This window comes from Panthera onca, chromosome C1, assembly GCF_046562875.1.
Source record: "Panthera onca isolate mPanOnc1 chromosome C1, mPanOnc1 haplotype 2, whole genome shotgun sequence".
Taxonomy (NCBI): Eukaryota; Metazoa; Chordata; class Mammalia; order Carnivora; family Felidae; genus Panthera; species Panthera onca.
In genome coordinates, this window is record NC_138346.1 from 102,965,662 (window position 1) to 102,987,373 (window position 21,712).

General features: G+C 46.1%; 1 protein-coding gene across 1 annotated transcript in view; it reads right to left on the reverse strand.

Moving 5' to 3' along the window:
- The window catches only part of SCTR (secretin receptor), a 78,416-nt gene extending 57,218 nt beyond the window's left edge, over positions 1 to 21,198 (reverse strand). The window contains exon 1 of the mRNA XM_060625508.3: positions 20,875 to 21,198. Within this exon, the coding sequence (XP_060481491.1) occupies positions 20,875 to 20,934 (60 nt within the window). The 5' untranslated portion in view covers positions 20,935 to 21,198. The remainder of the gene's footprint in view (positions 1 to 20,874) is intronic.
- Between the last annotated feature and the right edge of the window lie 514 nt (positions 21,199 to 21,712).

The window sequence follows — 21,712 nt, forward strand, 5'->3', positions numbered from 1 at the left end:
CACAGTCTGTTCGGTGCCACTTTGAAGCTAACATTACTCTTAAAAGGTGAGGCTGCAGGAGGGAGTGTGAACAGGTACAATCTTTTAAGTGTATATATGTAAGCATATGTTAAGTGTCACAAAAATGTCCAGACCCTTTGGCTGACTGACTTTACTTCTGAGAATCCACCCCGTAGGTGGCAAAAGCTTTATATAGAAGGATTCTGCGACAGCTTTAAGTATAACGGAAAACAAAGGGATGGGCTTCTGGAAGATGTAGCACATGTACGTTTTTCCTATTGCTCCCGCGAAGTACAAGAAACCCTGGACGTTATATACAAAAGAAGCATTAGAAGATTCTGGAAGGTGGAGAGAAGGCAAAGTGGCTAAAGACCTCATGACCCAAGGAAGTGGTGAGTTCTGTCAGGTTTCTTTTCACCCCATATACCCCATTCCTGGAGGTGAAGAAGTCAGCAATAAGGAAATGCAGCCGGATGCAGAGGAAAAAGCCCCAACAAAAGCCTGCTCGCTCTAGCCAAGGGCCAGGAAAGAGGAAGTCTAGCAAGACAGAAAATGTATAAGCGATAACTGCCCACTCCAGCCAAACACCACAGAAAAGCCTGTGATCAGCTGGGGAGCCAGGACTTCCACCTTCCCCAGCCTGTGACGCAGGGCCCCAGCCTCCCTGCCAGGCCGGTGTCTCAGACGGCCAAGCAAGGAGCTGGCGCGTTCATCCCTGCTGTGCGGTAACACAGTCCCCCCAGCCCGTGATGCCAGCGGAGACTGGACTCTCCCCCCAGCCCAGAAGGAAGGAGGTTCCCTTCATCTCCCCACCGGGATGGTGTCCCAGGTGCTGCAGGAGAACTGCCCACCCAGAATCCTATACTCGGCAAAAGATACCTCCAGGAATGAAAGGGAAGTCAAGACATTCTCAGGGAAGGAAAACTCAAAGAACACATTGTCGGCATCCTCCCCTAAAAGAGTGGCTAAAGGAAGGTTCTCTAAACACAAGGAGGCCTGGCAGACACTCGGCACTTTCACCATCACCAGTGTGACGGGAGCCCCCACTGTAGTGTTATGAGACCATGTGGGGAGCTCATAATCCCACCCCTCACTCATCAGTAAGGGGGACCCTTCCTCCTCTGTCAGTGTCAAATCAGGCAGAGTGGGGAAGCTGGACTTCTATTTGCACCTGGAAGAAATGAGGGAGCATCCACCCCCTTCCTCATCAGAAAAAGCCCACAAAGAGGTTTAAGTAAGACCCAGAGCCCTACAGCATAGAAAATGCCCCACTTTCTTCTTCTTCTTTTTTTTAATCTTTTTAAGGTTCATTTATTTTGAGAGAGAGAGCACAAGCAGGGGAGGGGCAGAGAGAGAAGGAGAGAGAGAATCCTAAGCAGGCTCCGCACTGTCAGCACAGAGCCTGATGTGGGGCTTGATCCCACGAACCACGAGATCACAGCCTGAGACAAAAATCAAGAGTCCGACGCTCCACGAACTGAGCCATCCAGGTGCCCCCGAAATGTCCCGCTTTCAATCAAAGATCACTCATCACGTTAAGGTTGACACCAAACTGAATGAAAAATGATCAACAGATGCCAACACTAGGGGCACCTGAGTGGCTCAGTCGGTTAAGCGTCCGACTTGGGCTCAGAACACGATCTCATGGTTCATGAGTTTGAGCTCTGAGTCAGGCTCTTCACTGATGGCTTGGGGCCTGGAGCCTGCTTCAGATGCTCTGTGTCCCTCTCTCTCTTTGCCCTTCCCCAGCTTGGGCACTCTCTCTCTCTCTCTCTTTCTCTCTCAAAAATAAATAAATAATAATAAAAAAAATAGATGCCAACACTGAGGTGACAGGGACCTGCGATGATTTGACAAAGGTTGTAAAGGAGCCATCATAAAAATGCTTCCGTGAGCAATTACAGGCACACTTGGAACAACTGTAGAAATATAGACCTCGGCAAAAAGAGGAAAGTTTCAGCAAAGAAATGAAAGATATAAAGCAATCAAATGTAGAAGTTAGAACTGAAAGAGACCATAACTGAAGTAGAAAAGCTCAGTGGGAGGGCTCAACAGAGAGAAAAATTAAACTGAAAATAAAAAGGCACAGACTTTGGAGGGCCTGACTGGCTCAGTCAGTGGAGCATGCGACTCTTGACCCTGAGGTCATGAGTTCAAGCCGCACATTGGGCATGGAGCCTGCTTACGAAAATAAAAAGTGAAATTGAAACGGTAAAATAATCCTTAAAAAATAAATTACTTTCTGTTAAAGTTTATTTATATATTTTGAGAGAGAGAAAGAGCGAGCTGGGGAGGGGCAGAAAGAGGGGGTAGAGGATCCGAAGAGGGCTCCATGCTGATAACAGACAGCCCCATGCGGGGCTTGAACTCACGAACCCATGAGATCATGACCCGAGCTGAAGTCGGATGCTTAATCGACTGAGCCACCCAAATGCCCCTAAAAAATAAATTAAAAAATAAAAACAAAACAAAGCGTGAACAGATTTCCAGGGTTACATGTGACAACAAAAGCACAATCCATAGAAGGAAAATCGGGTAAAGTGGACTTCATAAAAATTTAAAAGGAGCACCTGGGTGGCTTGGTCAGTGAAGCGTCTGACACTTGGTTTTGGCTCAGGTCATGATCTCATGGTTTGTGAGTTCGAGCCCCGTATGAGGCTCTGTGCTGACAGTGCGGTGCCTGCTTGGGATTCTCTCTCTCTCTCTCTCTCTCTCTCTCTCTCTCCCCTCCTCCTGCTTGCAAGTGCATGGGTTCTCTTTGTCTCTCTCAAAATAAATAAATAAACTTAAAAAATTTTAAAGCCTTTTACTTCATGTTAAGCAGATGAAAAGACAAACTACAGACTGGGAGAAAATATTTGCATTCACATATTCAAGAAAGGACTAATACCTAGAATGCATAAAGACCCTTCAAATCTCAACAGTAAACAAACAAACAATATCATTACAACATAGGCAAAAGACACGAGAAGACGTTTCACAGAAGATATACAGATGCCAAATGAGCACATGAAATGGTTTCCAAAATTATTAGCTATTAAGTGAACACAAATTGAAACCACAATGTGTTATCACTATACTCTATCAGAATGGTTAAAATACAAAAACTAGTAACCACAAATGCTGGTGAGGTCTTGGAGAAACTAGGTCACTCATACGTTGCTGGTGGGAATGTAAGATGGTGTAGCCATTCTGGGAAACAGGTTGGCAGTGTTTTACATAAGCTAAACATGCAGCTTTTACATGATCCACCAATTTATCTCAGGGAAATGAAAATTTACATTCATGCAAGAACAAATACGCGAATCTTTATAGAGGTTTTTATCCAATGGGTGAATGATTACACAGATCACTGCACATCCATACTATGGAATTCCACTCAGCAATAAAGAGGAATAAACTAAGGCTGCCTGGGTGGCTCAGTCAGTTAAGCATCCAACTCTTGATTTCAGCTCGGGTTATGATCTCGCTGTTCATGAGTTCGAGCCCCACATCTGGCTCTGCGAAGACAGTGCAGAGGAGACTGCTTGAGATTCTGTCTCCTGTCTCCCTCTTTCTCTGCCCCTCTCCTGTGTGCTCTCTCTCTCTCTCTCTCTCTCTCAAAAACAAATAAATAAATAAACATTTAAAAAAATAAAAAGGAGATGAATCTTCAGAGAAGTATGCGGAGTGAAAAAAGCCAATCCCAAAAGGTTACATACCATATGATTCTATTTGTATGAACTCTTGACATGACAAAATTATAGAAAGAGAGAGCAAATTAGTGGTCAGGAATTAACGAAGGGACAGGAGTGGGAAGGAAGTGGCTGTGACTGTAACAGAGCACCATGAAAGATTCTTGGGGTAACAAAAATATTCTGTACCTTGACTGCATCAATGTAATGTTGTACTATCTATAGTTTTGAAAGATTTTATCAATGGGAGAAACTGACAAAAGGCTATGCGGGGGATCTTTCCGCATTATTTCTTACAGTCTACAATTCTCTCAGAGGCAAAAGTTTACATTGTAGGGGCCCCTGGGTGGCTCAGTCGGTTAAGCATCTAACTCCTCGTTTTGGCTCAGGTCATGATCTCAAGGTTTGTGGGATCAAGCCCCACATCGGGGCTCTGTGCTGACAGGACAGAGCCTGCTCAGGATTCTCCCTCTCTCTCTCTCTCTCTCTCCCCGCCCCCCTCTCTCTCAAAATAAATACACTTTTAAAAATATGTAAATATATAGAGGAAGGTAGATACTTAACTCCATGGCTCTGTTCCCATTCCTACCTCCAGTTGCAACCTCTCTGGCAGAGACTGATCTTTGTCTCTTTAATAATTACTCTTCCGCTGCTGCAATCAGAATTTAACTGGGCATATGGTTGCCCATCTGGAGACTAGAGTTTCCAGCTTCCCTGCAACTAAAGTGCACCCACATGACTAGGTTCTAGCAATGGAGTAGAGCAAAAGACACGTGTGCAAGCGCAATCTCGTGCCCATAAAAGGAAAGGGACATGCTTCCCCCTTTCATGCGTGGATACGGTGATGAGCCATATTCAATCGTGGGGATGAGGGCAATGCTTCAGGCTTGACTATGTTGCCAGATTCAGAGGACAAAACCCATGGGGGACTGCACTTGTGAATTTCCACACTTCACAGCATCCTTTCGGTGTTAACGTTGACAACGTAACTCGTAACAGACTTAGGAGATTTACTGCCAAGGACAGGGAAAGAGGCATATCGTAGTCAGAATTATCAGTCCCAATTCCGTATAGGAGTTTATACATATGAGCTCAAGGTGGGTGGAGTATACTTCCTTCCTTGGGCCTAGCCATGTGACTGGTCACTGGTATATTAGATAGATCTGATAGGAAGAGAGGCTCAAAATATGTTTGCACAGCTGTGCTTGCTCTCTTGCATTTCTGCCACCTGGGGTATCTTGCAGGTCGTGCAGCAGACCTGTACCCAACCCAGGGACTGGAACCAAGCCAGCTGAGCCCAGGCTGGATCAATCAAACCCTAGTTGACTTGCGAACACCATGAGAGAAATAAAGCCTTATTGCTGAATATCCCCGAGCTTTTTTTGTGACTGTTATGCATGACACACGGTAGGAAAGAGATTCTGAGGCAGCACCAAGGTGCATGATTTAGGGAGTTGAAGTTTCTACCAAATGGGTGGCGATTTGCACTGTGGGGTTAAAGAAAGGAGTACTCCCACAGAGTGGACTCTTGAGAGCGATGGAGCAAGGTTAGAAATGACAGAACAGGGGCGCCTGGGTGGCTCAGTCGGTTAAGCGTCCGACTTCAGCTCAGGTCACGATCTCACGGTCCGTGAGTTCGAGCCCCGCATCGGGCTCTGGGCTGATGATGGCCCAGAGCCTGGAGCCTGCTTCCGATTCTGTGTCTCCCTCTCTCTCTGACCCTCCCCCGTTCATGCTCTGTCTCTCTCTGTCTCAAAAATAAATAAACGTTAAAAAAAAAAAAAAATGACAGAACACCTATCCTGGGAACATCTCTCCAAGAAAAGTTCAACTTCCTTGGCAGTTTTACCCTGGACTATAGAAAGAATAATAATCACGGGGCACCTGGGTGGCTCAGCCGGTTGAGCGTTTGACTTCGGCTCAGGTCATGATCTCGCAGTTGGTGAGTTCGAGCCCCCCCGCATCGGGCTCTGTGCTGACCGCTCAGAGCCTGGAGCCTGCTTCGGATTCTATGTCTCCCTCTCTCTCTGTTCCTCCCCTGCTCATGCTCTGTCTCTGTCTCTCAAAAATGAATAAAGTTAAAAAAATTTTTTTTAAGAATAATAATCAGAGGACAGTTTAGCTTTATATACATATATTTATATATATATATATATATATATTTTTTTTTTTTTTTTTTTTTTTTTTAAGGTAAGCTTCATGCCCATTGCAGAGCCCAACGTGGGGCTTGAACTCACAACCCTGAGATCAAGACTTTGTTTAATGGGGGATGTTTAATGGGGGAACCTGGGTGGCTCAGTTGGTTAAGAGTTCGACTTCGGCTCAGGTCATGATCTCATGCTTCATGAGTTCCAGCCCCGTGTTGAGACCTCTGTCAGCACAGAGCCTGCTTCAGATCCTCTGTCCCCTTCTCTCTGCCCTTACCCTGCTCTCTCTCTCTCAAAAATAAACATTAAATATATTTTTTTAAAAAAGACCTGAACACTTAACCGACTGACCCTTTTTTAAATTGTAGTGATATATACATAGCATGAAATTTACTACTTTAACCATGTTTAAGTGTACAAGTCAGTGGCATTAAGTACATTTATAATGTACTTTACAATGGTGTGCAACCATCATCACTATCCATTTCCAGAATTTTTTCAGCATTGCAACAGAAACTCCATACCCATTGAATAGTAACTACCCACTTCCCTCCTTCCCTAGCCTCTGGTGACTTCTAGTCTACTTTCTGACTCTACAAACTTGCCTATTGTAGGTATTTCATGTAAGTAGAATCATATATTTGTTCTTTCATACCTGGCTTATTTCACTTAGTATGTTTTCAAGGCTCATCCACATTGTAGAATCTATTGGAATTTCATTCCATTTTAGCTGAATGATATTCCATTGTGTATAGACACTACATTTTGTTCTTCCATTCATCTGTTGATGGATGGTGTTTGGGTTGCTACGACCACTTAGCTATTATAAATAATGCTGCTATGAACATGGGTGTGCAAATATCTCTTTGAATCACTGCTTTTGATTCTTTTGAGTGTATCCCCAGAGACAGAATTGCTGAATCATATGGTAATTCTATGTTTACTTTTTTAGGAGCCACCAAATGGTTTCCATAGTAGCTGCACCATTTTGCATTCCCACAGCAAAGCACAGGGGTTCCATTTTCTCCGTATCCTCATCAACCCTTGTTTTGTTTTGTTTTTTATCCACTGTATTTTTTTTTTTTTTGAAGTAAGCTCTACCCCCAATGTGGGGCTCGAACGCAGGACCCTGAGATCAAGAGTTGCATGCTCTACTGACTGAGTCGGCCAGGCGCCCCTATTTGTGTTTTGTTTTCATAACAGTCACCCTGATGGGTGTGAAGTGGCTCATTCCACAGTTCTTTCACCCTCGATCCTTCCAATAAAACTTAATAAGCCAAAATAATTTTGGGTTGTGGTGGCATGCCCGCTAAAGACAGCAAAAGCATTCTGCTGAAAGGACTGAGCCCATGGCCCCCGATGGTGACCAGTAGAGAAGAAAAGGGGCCCTTCGGGTATCTGGGAGTGGCTGAGAAGAGTGTGTTCAATGGAGGAACCAGCTGGTAGAGGCATCAGAGGGAGAATAAATGGGACACAAGCCCCCTGACCATCTAAATTAACCCAGAAAAGCTGGGGGGGGGGGGCGGAAAATTAGTAGCCATTAGTAGCTGAAAATTAGTATATTTATTCATATATTTCTGTATACTTATTAAATATAATTTTACTCAAAATTCACAGGAGAAACAGCAAATGAAGACTAGAGAATTGCTAAAACTTTCCTCAAAACCAGAACTATTAGTCCTTAAAAAGTACCCTTAAACAGTTGTAAAAAAATTGAGTTTGTGTTTGTACATGCTTTTTTTTTCCTCTTTTACTTGTACTAGTGCCAAAGAAATTATCATGAAAAACAGCAGTTCCCTTCTCTAACCTTTACCTGCTTTCCGGAGGCAATCATTTTCAACTCTTTTTAGCTGTTTATTTTCCTTTTTATCTCCATATTTTTTCAAGATTTTATTTTTAAGTAATCTCTACACCCAACGTGGGGCTCAAACCCATAACCCCGAGACCATGCTCCATGAACAGAGACAGCCAGGCGCCCCTCCATATTTTAAAATTATGTTCTTATACTACTAGTTCTTGGTTTGTTAATCTGAGACATTATCCAAAACTCTGTTATGGAAGACAAAGATGTAGATGTTTTTAAATCTCCTTACATATACTTCTTTCCCCCATATATTACATATACTTCTGCTGATTTAATTTTTAGTGAAATGAATGGTGTGTATTTATAACGTTTTCTTTTGACTCTGAAGTATCGTCCACTGCTGAGTCTAGCCATGTAAAATGATTATGTCTCTTCTTGTACATTTTGTTTTTCCTGAGGTCAATTATTACCTTGTTTTTTCATTTGATTAGCGTTCTCTGTACATATGGTTCATTTTTTTAAGTCCTCCAACAGCTCCGTGGGACATCTATCAACGGTTGTACTTGTCTTACCTCCAGAGACTTCTCTGCCGGTCCTCGTTCCTCTTGTGCCAACCTGGGCCTCATGCCTGGCTGTGGCTTGGGGTACCCTCCCCCCAACTTTTCTGGCTAGACTTTGATTTCGTAGGTTCCCCATCTTTTTCCTTGCTTCACTTCCTCGTTTTGCAGAAGTTGCCGCCTAAGAAAGTGTAAGTAGGAGATAAACTTTGAAATCTTTGCAGGAGTGAAGAAGCTTTTATTAGTTTGATTAATTATCAAATGAATAATTTGGGCAGAGAATTCTAGGTTGAAAATAAATTTCGTTCCAGATCTTGAAGGCATTTCTCCTTCTCTCTTCCTGTATTGATAAGATACCCAACTGTGCTCCCAAACCTTTTGTATGTGACTTTTCTCTTCTCTGTAGAAATATTTCAGATTTTTCTGGTTTTAGTCGCTTTTAAATTCCTTGAGGAAATGGTCCTTTTTTAATTCATTGGTTAAGAGACTCAGGGGCCATTTCTATCTGAAGATTTGTGTTCTTTGTGTTGGAATTTTTTAAATGTTATGTGGTTTATTTTATTATTTCCTCCCTTCATCTTCTCTATTCTGTCTTCCTAGAACTCATATTATTTGAATAATGGGCAACGTGGATGGACCCTCTAATCTTTTCACCTTTCTTGACTCTTCTACCGTTGTGTCATATGCTTTTTTTTTTTTAATTTGAGAGAGAGAGAGAAAGAGAGCATGAGTGGGGGAGAGGGACAGAGAGAGAGAAAGAGAGAGAGAATCTTAAGCAGACTCCACACTCAGCACAGAGCCTGACTCAGGGCTTCATCTCACAACCCTGGGATCATGACCTGAGCAGAAATCAAGAGTTGGCCGCTCAGCCGACTGAGGCACCCAGGCACCCTGATGTGCTGTTGAGTTTCCTAATAAATGTTTTGTCCTCATCATACAATTACTTTCCAGGCAGCCTTTCCTACTCTCTGGTGATTCCATTTCTCCAGCACCCTCTTTCCCACACTCCCTCTTCTTGAAATTGGTATCCTTGTTAAGAACTGTATATCAGGATATTAATTGTAGTCACGTGATCTTTTCCTCCTCTCTGCATGGACGACATTTTCTCTAAGTTCCTTTCTCCTGTTTGTTTGCTTTCACACTGGAGGCCTTCCTCAATGCCATATCTACATACATACATATGTATCTGTGTGTGTGTGTGTGTGTGTGTGTGTGTGTGTGTACCTACATATATATATGTAGGTACATATATATGTGTGTGCAATTGAAGTATGGTTGACATATACTATTACATTAGTTTCAGGTGCACAATATAATGATTCCACAAGCCTGTACCTTATTGCTATGGTCGCCACAAGTGTAGATACTCTCTGTCCCCATACCACACTGTCACAATACCATTGGCTATATTCCCTGTGCTGCGATCAATGCCACAGTTACACTTGAGGCCCTAAAGAGGTCCTTGGAACCACTGTGGGCCTGAACAGTTTGTGGCCTTTGCTATAAAAATAATAATAATAATAATCAGGCTGAGAGGGTCCCCCTAGTCAGGATTTATGTTTCTCCTCCACGCTTGGAGACTTTCCAGGGCGATGCAGGCCGATCAGTTTGTCATCAATCCCCCTCCACCCGGTGCAGGGACGTAGATTGTTATTTTTCCCAGACTGCTACCATTGTTTCATTCCTGAAGATTTCTTGAAATCTCTGCTTCATTGTTGTCTTATATTGTTCTCTTTGACTTTGTGGGCTTATACCTTTGTGATTCCTTTACTATCATTTTAAGGATGCTCCCAAGTGAAGAGCAGATAAACACTTGTGGATAATCTGCCATTTTAAACTGGATGTCCTCATGTAACATTGTGATATAACAGAAATATACATTTGGTGTTCATCCTTGGCTCCTGGCAGAGTGCTCCTAAAACGCTTGTAGTTTCCGGAGCAGTAGGGGTGAGAGAAGCATCTTTTGTTATAATATTTGGTCTGACTCTTCTAATACAAGAGCTTCCAAGACCCTGCAAATCTCCGAAGTGATGAGTGACTTTGTAAATGCTGATGAGATGATCGGTGGCTGGGGGGGGGGGGGGGGGGGGGTGCGCAGATAACTTCAGCAGAGATAACCACTTCAGGTGGTTAGAGACTGGCACTTCCGGCTGCCCTTCTGGCCACAGGAGATGAAAGACAGGGTAGAGATTGAGTTAATCACCAATGGCCAGTGATTTCAACAATCATGCCTATGATTCCTCTGTAGGGGAGCCTGGGTGGCTCAGTCGATTAAACATCTGACTTCAGTTCAGGTCATGATCTGGCAGTTTGTGAGTTCGAACCCTGCGTGGGGCTCTCTCCTGACCATGAGGAGCCTGCTTTGGATCCTCTGTCTCCCTCTCTCTCTGCCCCTCCCCTGCTTGCTCTCTCTCTCTCTCTCTCTCTCTCTCTCAAGAATAAATAAATGAACTTTTTTTTTAAGCCTGTAAATACCCTATATAACAGGGTTTGGAGCTTCCTGGTGGGTGAATACACGAAGATGCTGGGAGCTCCACGTGTCCCCTTCCTTGCTTTCTGCATTTCTTCCACTTGGCTGTCCCTGTATTGTACCTTTTATAATAAACCAGTAATGGTAAGTAAAGTGCTTTCCTGAGTCCTGGGAGCCCTTCTAGCAAATGATCGATTCCAAGGAGGAGGTCACGGGAGCGCCCAAAGTACAGCTGGTTGGTCAGAAGTGCACTTGGCCCAGGCTTGGGACTGGCGTCTGAAGTAGAAACCATCTTGTGGACTGTCCTCAACCTGTAGGGTCTGTGCTAATTCCAGGTGCTTAGAGTCAGAACTGAATTGAATTTTAGAACACCCAGCTGGTATCTGGAGAGTTGGGGAATTGATTGTCAATGTGAGGGGAAAAAAAAACCATATATTTAGTGTCATAAGTGAAATGTTTTGAGCAGAAAATACCAAAATAGTTGGTGCCAAGAATGGGATGCTGTTTGGTAGTAAAAACAGCACCTCAGGGGGCGCCTGGGTGGCTCAGTCGGTTGAGCAGCCAACTTCGGCTCAGGTCATGATCTCACAGTCCGTGAGTTCGAGCCCCGCGTCGGGCTCTGTGCTGACAGCTCAGAGCCTGGAGCCTGTTTCGGATTCTGTGTCTCCCTCTCTCTCTGACCCTCCCCCGTTCATGCTTTGTCTCTCTCTGTCTCAAAAATAAATAAACGTTAAAAAAAATTTTTAAAAAAAAAACCAGCACCTCAGGGGGCGCCTGGGTGGCTTGGTCCATTAAGCCTCCCACTTGGGCTTAGTTCATGATCTCAAGGTTTTTGGGTTTGAGCCCTGCATCAGGCTCACTGCTGTCAGCACAGAGCCTACTTCGGATCCTCTGTCCCCTTCTCTCCCTGCCCATCCCGTGCTCATGCTCTCTCTCAAAAATAAATAAACACTTTTAAAAAACCAAATAGCACCTCAGAACTAAGCACCTTTAAAAATATGTATTCCCCATAAATTCAGTAAGAGATTATCAGAAAAAAAATTTACCAAATTGTACTTTTTAAAATTTTTATTATTTTTTAAATGTATTTATTTATTTTGAGAGAGAGAGAGAGAGAGAGAGAGAGAGAGAATCCCAAGCAGGCTCCATGCTGTGGTGAAGGGGAGGGTAGGAGAGGGCTCAATCCCAGGAATGGTGAGATCCTGACCTAAACCCAGACAAGATTAGGAGAGGAGGCTTAATCTACTGGGCCACCCAGCCACCCCTTTGTTATTTTAATTAACCAAACAGAAACACACATTACATTACTTTCCTCTTCAGTTTCAGACTTTGAGTTCAGCCCATCTTTACATCTGGAGTTTTAAAAATATTGGCGTAATCATGTCAAAACTTTGGCTTTTTAAATATTTAGACTGCAAAATGTTTCATATACCTTTGTCTTTTCCTAGAATTTTAAGTCAACTTTCTTTTTTCTTGTTGATCACAAAATCCATAAGCCTTCACCTTGTCAATTACATAGCATAGTTGCACTCCAAGGTTCTGAATAGAGCAGCTCTGTGGAATATTGTCTATGAACCTCTTTGGAACTGACTTCAAGGAGTCCTTAGACTTTCCGGACTAAATCCTCTCTTTTTCAGAACTGTGGAACTGATCTGCCCATTGCTGTCCTTTGTAAACTCCACTTTTTTGTATCCCATATTTTATTTTACTTTATTTTATTTTATTTTTAATTAAAAAAATTTTTTTACAGGAAGCCATCAAAATCCTCGAAGAGGAAGCAGGCAAAAACATCTTTGATCTTGGCCACAGCAACTTCTTACTCAACATGTCTCCAGAGGCAAGGGAAACAAAAGCAAAAGTGAACTATTGGGAGCTCATCAAAATAAAAAGCTTCTGCACAGCAAAGGAAACAATCAGCAAAACTAAAAGGCAACTGACAGAATGGGACAAGATATTTGCAAATGACATACCAGATAAAGGGTTAGTATCCAATATCTATAAAGAACTTATCAAACTCAACACCCAAAAAATAAACAATCCAGTGACTAAGCGGGCAAAAGACATGAATAGACACTTCTCCAAAGAAGACATCCAGATGGCCAACTGACACATGAAAAAATGTTCAACATCACTCATTATCAGGGAAATACACATCAAAACCACAATGAGATACCACCTTACACCTGTCAGAATGGCTCACATTAACGACTCAGGCAACAACAGATATTGGCGAGAATGCAGAAAGAGAGGCTCTCTTTTGCATTGCTGGTGGGAATGCAAACTGGTACAGCCACTCTGGAAAACAGTGTAGAGGTTCCTCAAAAAACTAAAAATAGAACTACCCTATGACCCAGCAATTGCACTACTAGGCATTTATCCAAGGGATACATGTGTGTTGTTTCGAAGGGGCACATGCACCCCAATGTTTATAGCAGCACTATCGACAATAGCCAAAGTATTGAAAGAGTCCAAATGTCCATCGATGGATGAATGGATAAAGAACATATGGTCTATATATATATATATATATATATATATATAATGGAATATTAGTCAACAATCAAAAAGAATGAAATCTTGCCATTTGCAACGACGTGTATGGAACTGGAGGGTATTATGTTAAGTGAAATTAGTCAGAGAAAGACAAATATCCTATGACTTCATTCATATGGGGACTTTATGACACAGCACAGATGAACATAAGGGAAGGGAAGCAAAAATAATATAAAAACAGGGAGGGGGACAAAACATAAAAGATTCTTAAATATAGAGAATAAACAGAGGGTTACTGGAGGGATTGTGGGAGGAGTTACTGGATGGGCTAAATGGGTAAGGGGCAGTAAGGAATCTACTTCTGAAATCATTGTTGCACTATATGCTAATTTGGATGTAAGTTTAAAAAATAAAATTTAAAAAATTTTTAACATTTATTTGTTTTTTTGAGAGACAGAGAAAGACAGAGAGTGAGCGGGAGAGGGGCAGAGAGAGAGGGAGACACAGAATCGGAAGCAGGCTCCAGGCTCTGAGCTGTCAGCACAGAACCTGACATGGGGCTTGAACTCACGAACCTCAAGATCATGACCTGAGCTGAAGTCAGATGCTTAACCGACGAAGCCACCCAGGTGCCCCTATTTTTAATTTTTTAAAACTAGCCTCCCAATGTGGGGCTTGAACTAACGACCTTGAGATCAAAGGCCACATGTGCTACCAACTGAGCCAGCCAGGCTCCCCTGTATCTCATATTTTAGATCCAGTTTCGGCTTCGTTGGGTATAACCTACAGTAATTTCTTTTTAGAAAGTCACTTGCATTGTAAACGTTCTAAGACTATGTACCTAGTAATGTCTCTATACAAGTATCACTCTTTGAATGTCACTTAGTAGTTAATCATGGCTGGCCCACTACAGTATATAAGTTCATACCTGTGGCTTGATGATTGTGAAGAGTTTCCACTGTCCGTTTCTTAGGGGGATTTGCTCCGATGGTAGACATATTTTGAGGTGTCTGCTCAACCTATTAGCCAACAACTCCTCCCTGGGAAGATCTCTTCATCCTGAGATATGCTGTGAGGTCCCATCTCAATGATCAGACTATTAGAGGAAATTTAACCCAGTTTGGGACAATGCACTTTCCTCTCTTGGATATTTGGTATAGGGAGGGGGATCAAGGTCAACCTCTCCCACTCCTAAAGCATGTAATCTTGAAAATTATGGGGCAACCATATTCTATCCTTCAGAAAGCGAGAGAAAAATCCAGTCTGCAGAGAGAGAGAATAACTAAGCAAAATAAGGGAGGAAAGATATCAAGCGAGAGTTCTGTTAGTTTAACTCTGGACTCTTGAATCTGAAAAGGTAAAATGTGGGAGGAGATAAACTAAAACTCTGTAGAATTCTGAAGAAGGTGAAGAAACTCAGCATCACTCTGCGTACACACTTTACGATACAGTTACTTGCCTGCCAACTTGAGACTGGAAAGAATTTTTTTCAATTTTTTCAAGTAAAAGGAGATACAATACTAGTCGAGTTTATACAATGAGAACTAAGAAGAGGAAACTTATTATCGTACAACCAGTTCAAAATGCAAAATTTCATCAAATATTCACTGGGCACCTACTTTATGGACAGCAATTGATTCATCACTGGAGACGCAAAGGTGAATGGGACACAGTTCCTGCTCTTGAAGTTCATGGTCCAAGAGGGTCCAGAGAGGCCGACAGCTAAAGGACACAGTGAAGGCAGCGGCCAGATCATAGGGGACCAAAAGTGGCAGCAAGGGGCCCAGGATGGGAACCAGGAGCCTGTGAAGAGCAGAAGGGCGAGTGGAGAGGAGGGAGGTTCCCACACCAGAGGCCTCTGAGAGGCCAGGGTCCCATGCCCACTTTGCCCAGGACACTTGGGTGTATGCCTGCTGTCTCATCATTATTTACAACCTTCCTTCTCTCTCCTAAATCATGCGGTCACCCTAGGTAGGACCAGGGCCGAAAAGCGTGTAGTGAAGACAGCAAAATGAAGGCCACACAAAATGAAGAGACTGATGTCAGTTGGGGGGGGGGGGGGGCGGTGATGGACGAGCAGGCTACAGTGGGCTGAGAAATCAGTGGAAGGGGAGGCATCATGAATGCTTCTTCCAAGTAACTGGCCATCAGGGGGCAGAAGTGGACCTGTGGCTAGAAGGCCCAGAGTGCAGAGGGAGGGCTCTTTACCAGGTGGACAGACCATGGCAAGTTGACCAGCTGATGGGGACAGCCAGGTAGGAGGAAGACGGTAAAGACTGGGCACAGTGACTTCACTGTGTAATCTCAGGATGGATTGGGGTCCCCATGGATTGGGGTGGGAGGATTGGGAGCACAGGGGCAGGGACTGGCCACACAGGCAGCAGGAGAGCCTCTTTTCCACTCGGATGGTGCTATGGACCGAATGTGTCCCCCCCAAATTCATATGTTGAAACCCCATCCCTCATTGTGGCTATATTTGTAGATAGAGCCTATAGGGAGGTAATTAAGGTTAACATAACAGTGAAACCCTGATCTGATAGGATTAGTGTCCTTACAAGAAGAGAAACCAGAGATCTCACTCTGTCTCTCTGTACCCACTCAGATGAGGACAGAGCAGGAAGAGAGGTCTCACCAGAACCCAGCCCTACCAGCCCTTCATCTGGGACATCCAGCTCCAGAACCATGAGAAAATAAATTTCTGTTGGTTGAGCCACCCAATCTGTGGTAATTTGTTATGGCAGCCCAAGATGACTGAGACAGATGGGAGGGAAGGGGACGGGGCAGGGGTGGGGAGCGGCAGACAATTTAGTCACGTCTATGAGGGCAAGGTGTTGGTCAGAGTAAGTTCATTCTCTGACTTTCAGGAAATAGGAAGCAAGCCTGTCCATTGAAAATGAAAGAGGTTGGTAACGTCAGGAACATGAGATGACCCATGGACATCATGGAGAGCCCACAAGGGAGGGACTGATGTTGGACATGTGGGGATTCTGGAGAAGATTGGAAACCTTGGAAACCCTGGCAGTATGGTGGGCTGGGACTGCAGGACATGGCCAAGCAGGAGTGTCCCTTCCCCAAATGCCCTCTGGAATTGGTCAGACACAGAATGCTGAGGCTGGGCCCCAGGTATTATTATTTTCTAGAGTCCACATGAATGCTCAGCAGCCCTCTGTTTATAATGTAAGCAAGTCGATAGGATCTGAGTGTTGTGGGTTTTACCTCGGGCTGCAGGCTGTCCCAACGCCCCAGTGAAGGTCAGCGGTGAGGAACCTCAGCTTGCTAAGGGCAGGGAAGCAAGGAGCAAATCAGGGACATTGGGGGTCCCACTGTGGCGGGGAACTCTCACTCTGGTTACGAAGTCTGATCTTTCAGCGAGGGGTGCCAGGAAGAGAGCTGAGCCCTCCCATGGCATGAAGGAAGTCATAGGCCAGAGATTTGGGGGACAGGGTGGAGGGAGGTGGGCTCCATGGGAATGCAGAAAGGTGATGTCAAAGCTAAGAGAAGCAGCCTCCTAGGGGTGCCTGGATGGCTCAGCTAAGCGGCTGACTTTTGGTTTTGACTCAGGTCATGATCTCTAGGTTTAAGATCAGCCTCGGGCTCGCGCTGGCACTGGGGGGCCTGCTTGGGATTCTCTCTCTTTCTCTGCCCCTCCCCTTCTTATACGCAATCTCTTGAAGGAACCCCCCTAACCAGTTTGAGAAGTGTACCTCCTGTTTGATTGATTTTGTGACCCCAAGCTCATCTCTACCCGCCTCAATAAAATGCTGCGTGTAATTCAATATTTGTTTTATGTTTTATAAAACGATTAGATAAAACTGAAATTAATGTCATTTATAGGCTTGGGAGAGAATTTTATGACAGCCCCTTGGGCACCAGAAACCAGTGCAGGCCTCTTTCTGGGACCAGATGCCTGTGCTAGTTAGGAATCCCCGGGCTGGGTCTTCACATCACGTCTGGCTAGGCGACCCTGACAAATGGCTTCACCTCTTTCTGAGCCTCTGTTTCTGCCTCTGCACAATGAAGGTTATGATCGTTTTTGTTTTTTTTTTAAGTTTATTTGGAGAGAGAGAGAGAGAACACGCAAGAGCATGAACAGGAGAAGGGCAGGGAGAGAGAGAAAATCCCAAGCAGGCTCCATAGGGTCAGCACAGAGCCAGATGTGGGGCTCTGATGCACGAACCATGAGATCATGACCTGAGCTGGACACAAGAGTCCAACGATCAACCGACCAAGACACCCGGGGGCCCCAAAGGCTCCAATTGTTGATGTGGGAATGACATTGGATCGTGCTGGCGAGGACTTGGCCGAGTATCCGGTGTGAAGTACGTGCTCAAAAAAGGCAAACCGTTATCACCATCGTCATTCACGTTAATTTTAGAGTAAAGATTTCAAAAGAAATCCACAAATATTTCCCCAGAAAATGAGAAAGTGATTTTTCAGGTACATAGAAAATCCCAGGGACCCTCCTCTGAGGAGTTATCAATAGCCAGACCCCTCAGGGGACCCTTGCAGGCCTTCCTACAAGTCTGCTCCCCGGCTTGCCACAGAGCTTGTCAGCCTGTGGATGCAGGAACACCGTGTGCCAAGACTTCTGTTTCTGAGCCATCAACGGAGACGGGATGGAGACAGGAGGGAAAGTGGGAGGGAGGCTGGAGAAGATCAAGTCCAGTCTCGGTGCAAGTCTTGTCGGGAAGTGGGTTTTCATCAGGTACACTTGTTCTGTCTTCGGCCCACGTTCCCTGTCACCAAACCCACTGCCCCGAATCCAACACGCGATGAACACCTGTTGGTAGTTCCGCTAACGCGTTTCCCCGGAAACAGGACAACCTTCAAGGCAGTGGTTCTCGACCGCAGGCAGTTCTGCCCTCTCAGCCTCCCAGGGGACACTGGGCAGTGTCTGGAAAGATTTTTCTGTTGGCACAACTTGGAGATGCTCCTGGCTTCTAGTGGGTAAAGGCCGGGGATGGTGCTAGACAGCATACGAGGCACAGGCCAGCCCCCCACAACAAAGAATTGGGGAGCTCCCCTCTCTCCATCATGTCTCCATTATTCCCACCCTTTCGCTTCCTCCATGCTGAGGGAGGGCATAGCCCCCTTCCTGGCACCCCTCGCCGAAAACTCAGCTTTAGTATCCGGGATTAGGGGTGTCAAGAAACCTCACTTGATTTTAACTCACTAAGGTTATCAAGTTGGCAGCTTGCCAGACGCCACGGATTAAAAAACCGGACCTTGAAGGGCTATTTTTTATTTGCTTGACACGCTTATGCACAATTTTGTAAGCAACAATTGTCCTCAGGATGTCATTGTTTCTTACTCGCTGCTAACAGGAAAGCGCCACAGCTTACGACACTCCTTTTGGGTATCACTGTTTCATTCTTTCACTCCTTCATTCATTCACCCATTCACTCAACCAACACAGACTCATTGGGCTCCTCCTTACACTGGGGTGGCTCTACGGACAGAGAGTGAATAGAAAGAAATCTCAGGATGTGTTTATTGGGGAGGAGGAGGACAGATGCTCTAGTAAATAATGACAATATCATTCTGGGTAAAAGCCCTCATGAGATACACGGGGCCTGGGATAGCAAAGGGGAGTGTGGCCCACATGTCCTATGGAGGTCTCAGAACACTGGCCCCTTCAACCATCATCACTTTCTGGTTTCTATTTGCAAGGGATCCCCCTGACACCTCCCTGTATGGCAAGGCGAGGGACTGGGGTGGGGAGTGACAATCAACAATTTGGCCTATTAATGCCCATTAGGAAGAGGCCTATGATCTCCCTCAAGGGGGAGGGGCAAATGAATAAAAAAATTGTTTGAATGCCCTTAAATGTCTAAATCAAATGTCTGACCACTCAGAGTAAAAAAAAAACAGAAGGTAAGCAGGGTTTCAAAGCCTGGGAAATACTCCAACCAAAGTAGGTCAGCTCCATTCTTATTTATTAAAGGAGTTCTTGCCAAGAAGTATGAGACCTCAGGTCTGGATAAGCCCAGAAAACACCCGGAGGACCAAGACTTGCACACAGGAAACCATCTTATAATACAAGGCGGTACATGAGTGTATGAAAAGGACATTTAAGACGACATAAGGGAGAGGGCCCTGGATGAGTGAGAATCAAGAGATCTGGGTTCTAGTCCCAGCTCCACCACTAACTTGCAGATTTGGGGCAGGTCTCTTTTCTCTGTGGGTCTCAGTTTGCTATCTGTACCATAAGGGAATTGGACCAGAGCATAAGGAAGCAGCCTTCCAAGGCACACTGAAGACTCATGTCCCCCACTGCTTATTCTTGACATACCCTAGGGGTCCCTTTGAGATGAAAAAGTTAACCCTCGGTCCTGAAGCCCAGACACCTGTTGATTTCTTCTGACAACCTCAGGGTTACTGCAAATACTTAAGAAGGAGGTGGGAAAGGTCACAAGGAGGAAGCTGTTGCCTCTCCCATCCCTGGGCTCTTTATAACAACATACCTAGAGGCTTTGAATTGTCCCCAGTGTCCCAGGTGGCATTTCCTCAAACTGGGAATTCAGATTAATGAGTGGGTACTGTTGTTCTAGCATATTCCAGTACCAGCACTGCCACTGATGAGAAGAGGCTCCGCGGTTACACGGGAGATGGGAACGAAAGTCCCAAATTCCACCCTTCCAAACTTACTGCTGCTGGAATGTCACGGAGCTGCCAGAAAGATGGGGGCATCTCCTGAGCATCAACACTCCCATCAGCTTTGGAAGCAAAGGTTTTTCTTACAGTCAAACAGGAGAGGACTACCGAAGGCAAGGTCGTTGGATACCAGGAAGGACTTGCCCAGGACACAGACTGGAGACTCAGAATTGGGTCCCCAAGCACTTTTCCTGGGGAGTTTCTTGGCACAGAGGCCTTGAGGGCCAGTTGGTAATGCTGGGAGGAAGAAGTGGTTCTGGAATCTACACCCCTTCCCTATTCCTTCCATCCAGCCTGTCTGAGTACGGCCACTCTCTCATTCGCAAATCCCAGTGGGAGAGACCCCGGATTCCCAGGAGTTTCTGTGGGAAAGGAAAACAAGCCACCCACTCTGCCTTTCTCTTTTCTTTTCCAGCTCCTCCCTGGACCGGGTTTGCGGAGACTGCTACTCCCAGAACTCTCCAGACGTGCAGACTTTAGGGAGCCAAATCCCACAGGAGAGGGAGGGAGCTGCGAATGCTCCCACCACAGAGCCGGAAGCTCCAGCCAGAGCTTTTTGAGGTTTTTCCCTTCTGCAGTCCTGTGTGCGTGTGCGTGCATGCGTGTGTGTGTGTGTGTGTGTGTGTGTGTGTGTGTGTGTGTAAATGTCAAGGCTTTGGGGCAGACGGATGTGGGTTCCAATCGCCTTTTCCTGGGGCAAGATTTTTGGCCTCCGAGAGCCTCGGTTTCCTAGACCCTAAAGCGAGGGTGACAATATCAGCCGATTGTAAGGTTCCAATGAACTATGGATGGAGGGTGCCCAGAACACATTAGGCGCCGCCAGGGCGCCTCCAGTTTCCGTCGAAGTGCAGCCTGGAGGAAGGGGTGGCTTGGGGGGCCGAGGGGGTTTATCTTACAGCTGCCTTGGCCCGACTCACTTGCTGTTTTTATCCTGGGAGAGAAGGCTATAGAGAGAGGAGCTGACAGGGATGATCCTTGCTGGGGACAGGGTGTTAGAGTTCCCACTCCATCGAGGAAGATCTGCGCCCCTCCACGCCCGCCACGCAGGGTATCCGCGGAGAGGCACGGTACTCACGGTGTGCGCAGCGCAGGCGAACAGCAGCAGCAACGGCAACAGCAGCGGGCGGGGACGCATGGTGCCCCGCGCTCTCCCCGTGGGCGCCTCGACGGCCGCGCACCTGTGCGCACCCCCGGCCCGGGGGCTCAACGCCCTCCGCAGGGTCCCGCGCCCCGGCCTGCAGCCGCGGCCGGAGGAGCCATGGCAGGGCCACCTAAGCCGCGGCGAGCCCCGGGACTGCTTCTCCTCGGAAGAGGTGGCAGTGCGCTAAGCCGCCCAGCCCATTGATAAGGACGCTGCGCCGCCCGCCCGCGCTCCTCCACCCGGCCGCGACTGGCAGGGAGCCGGCGCGCGGGCCTGCTGGGGAGGAGGCGGGAGGGGGAGGGGGGGGGGCTGCAGGGGAGGAGACGGGGGGGGGGGGGGCGGAGGTTACAGAGGAGGAGGCGGGGTGGGGGGGGGGGCTGCAGCCGGCTCCCGCAATCTCAGCCCGGGGCGGGGGCGGAGGAGACCGGGAGAGGGCATGCTGGCTTAGCCTTCCACGCTGCAGCACCCCCGAGTCCGGAAAGAGCATTCTCGAAGTTCTCGAAGTTCTGGGGCAGCCCTGCCGCAACCTTGCTGCCACCTCGTTGAGTCTCAGGGCTAACGAGACCCACCTTAGGGGACGAAGAAGGTTGTGCCTGTGCTCTGTGGGTATAGCACAGCGGGTGCTCCGTGAATGCCTTTGCATCTACTTGGGTGGGTCAGCTACTTGGCACTTTATTTCTGATTTTCACTTTGTGTTTCTTCATTCATTATTAAAGTTGTGCACGCTCCTTGTAGGACATTACACGCCCGTGGGCGCCGTCACCCAGGGGAA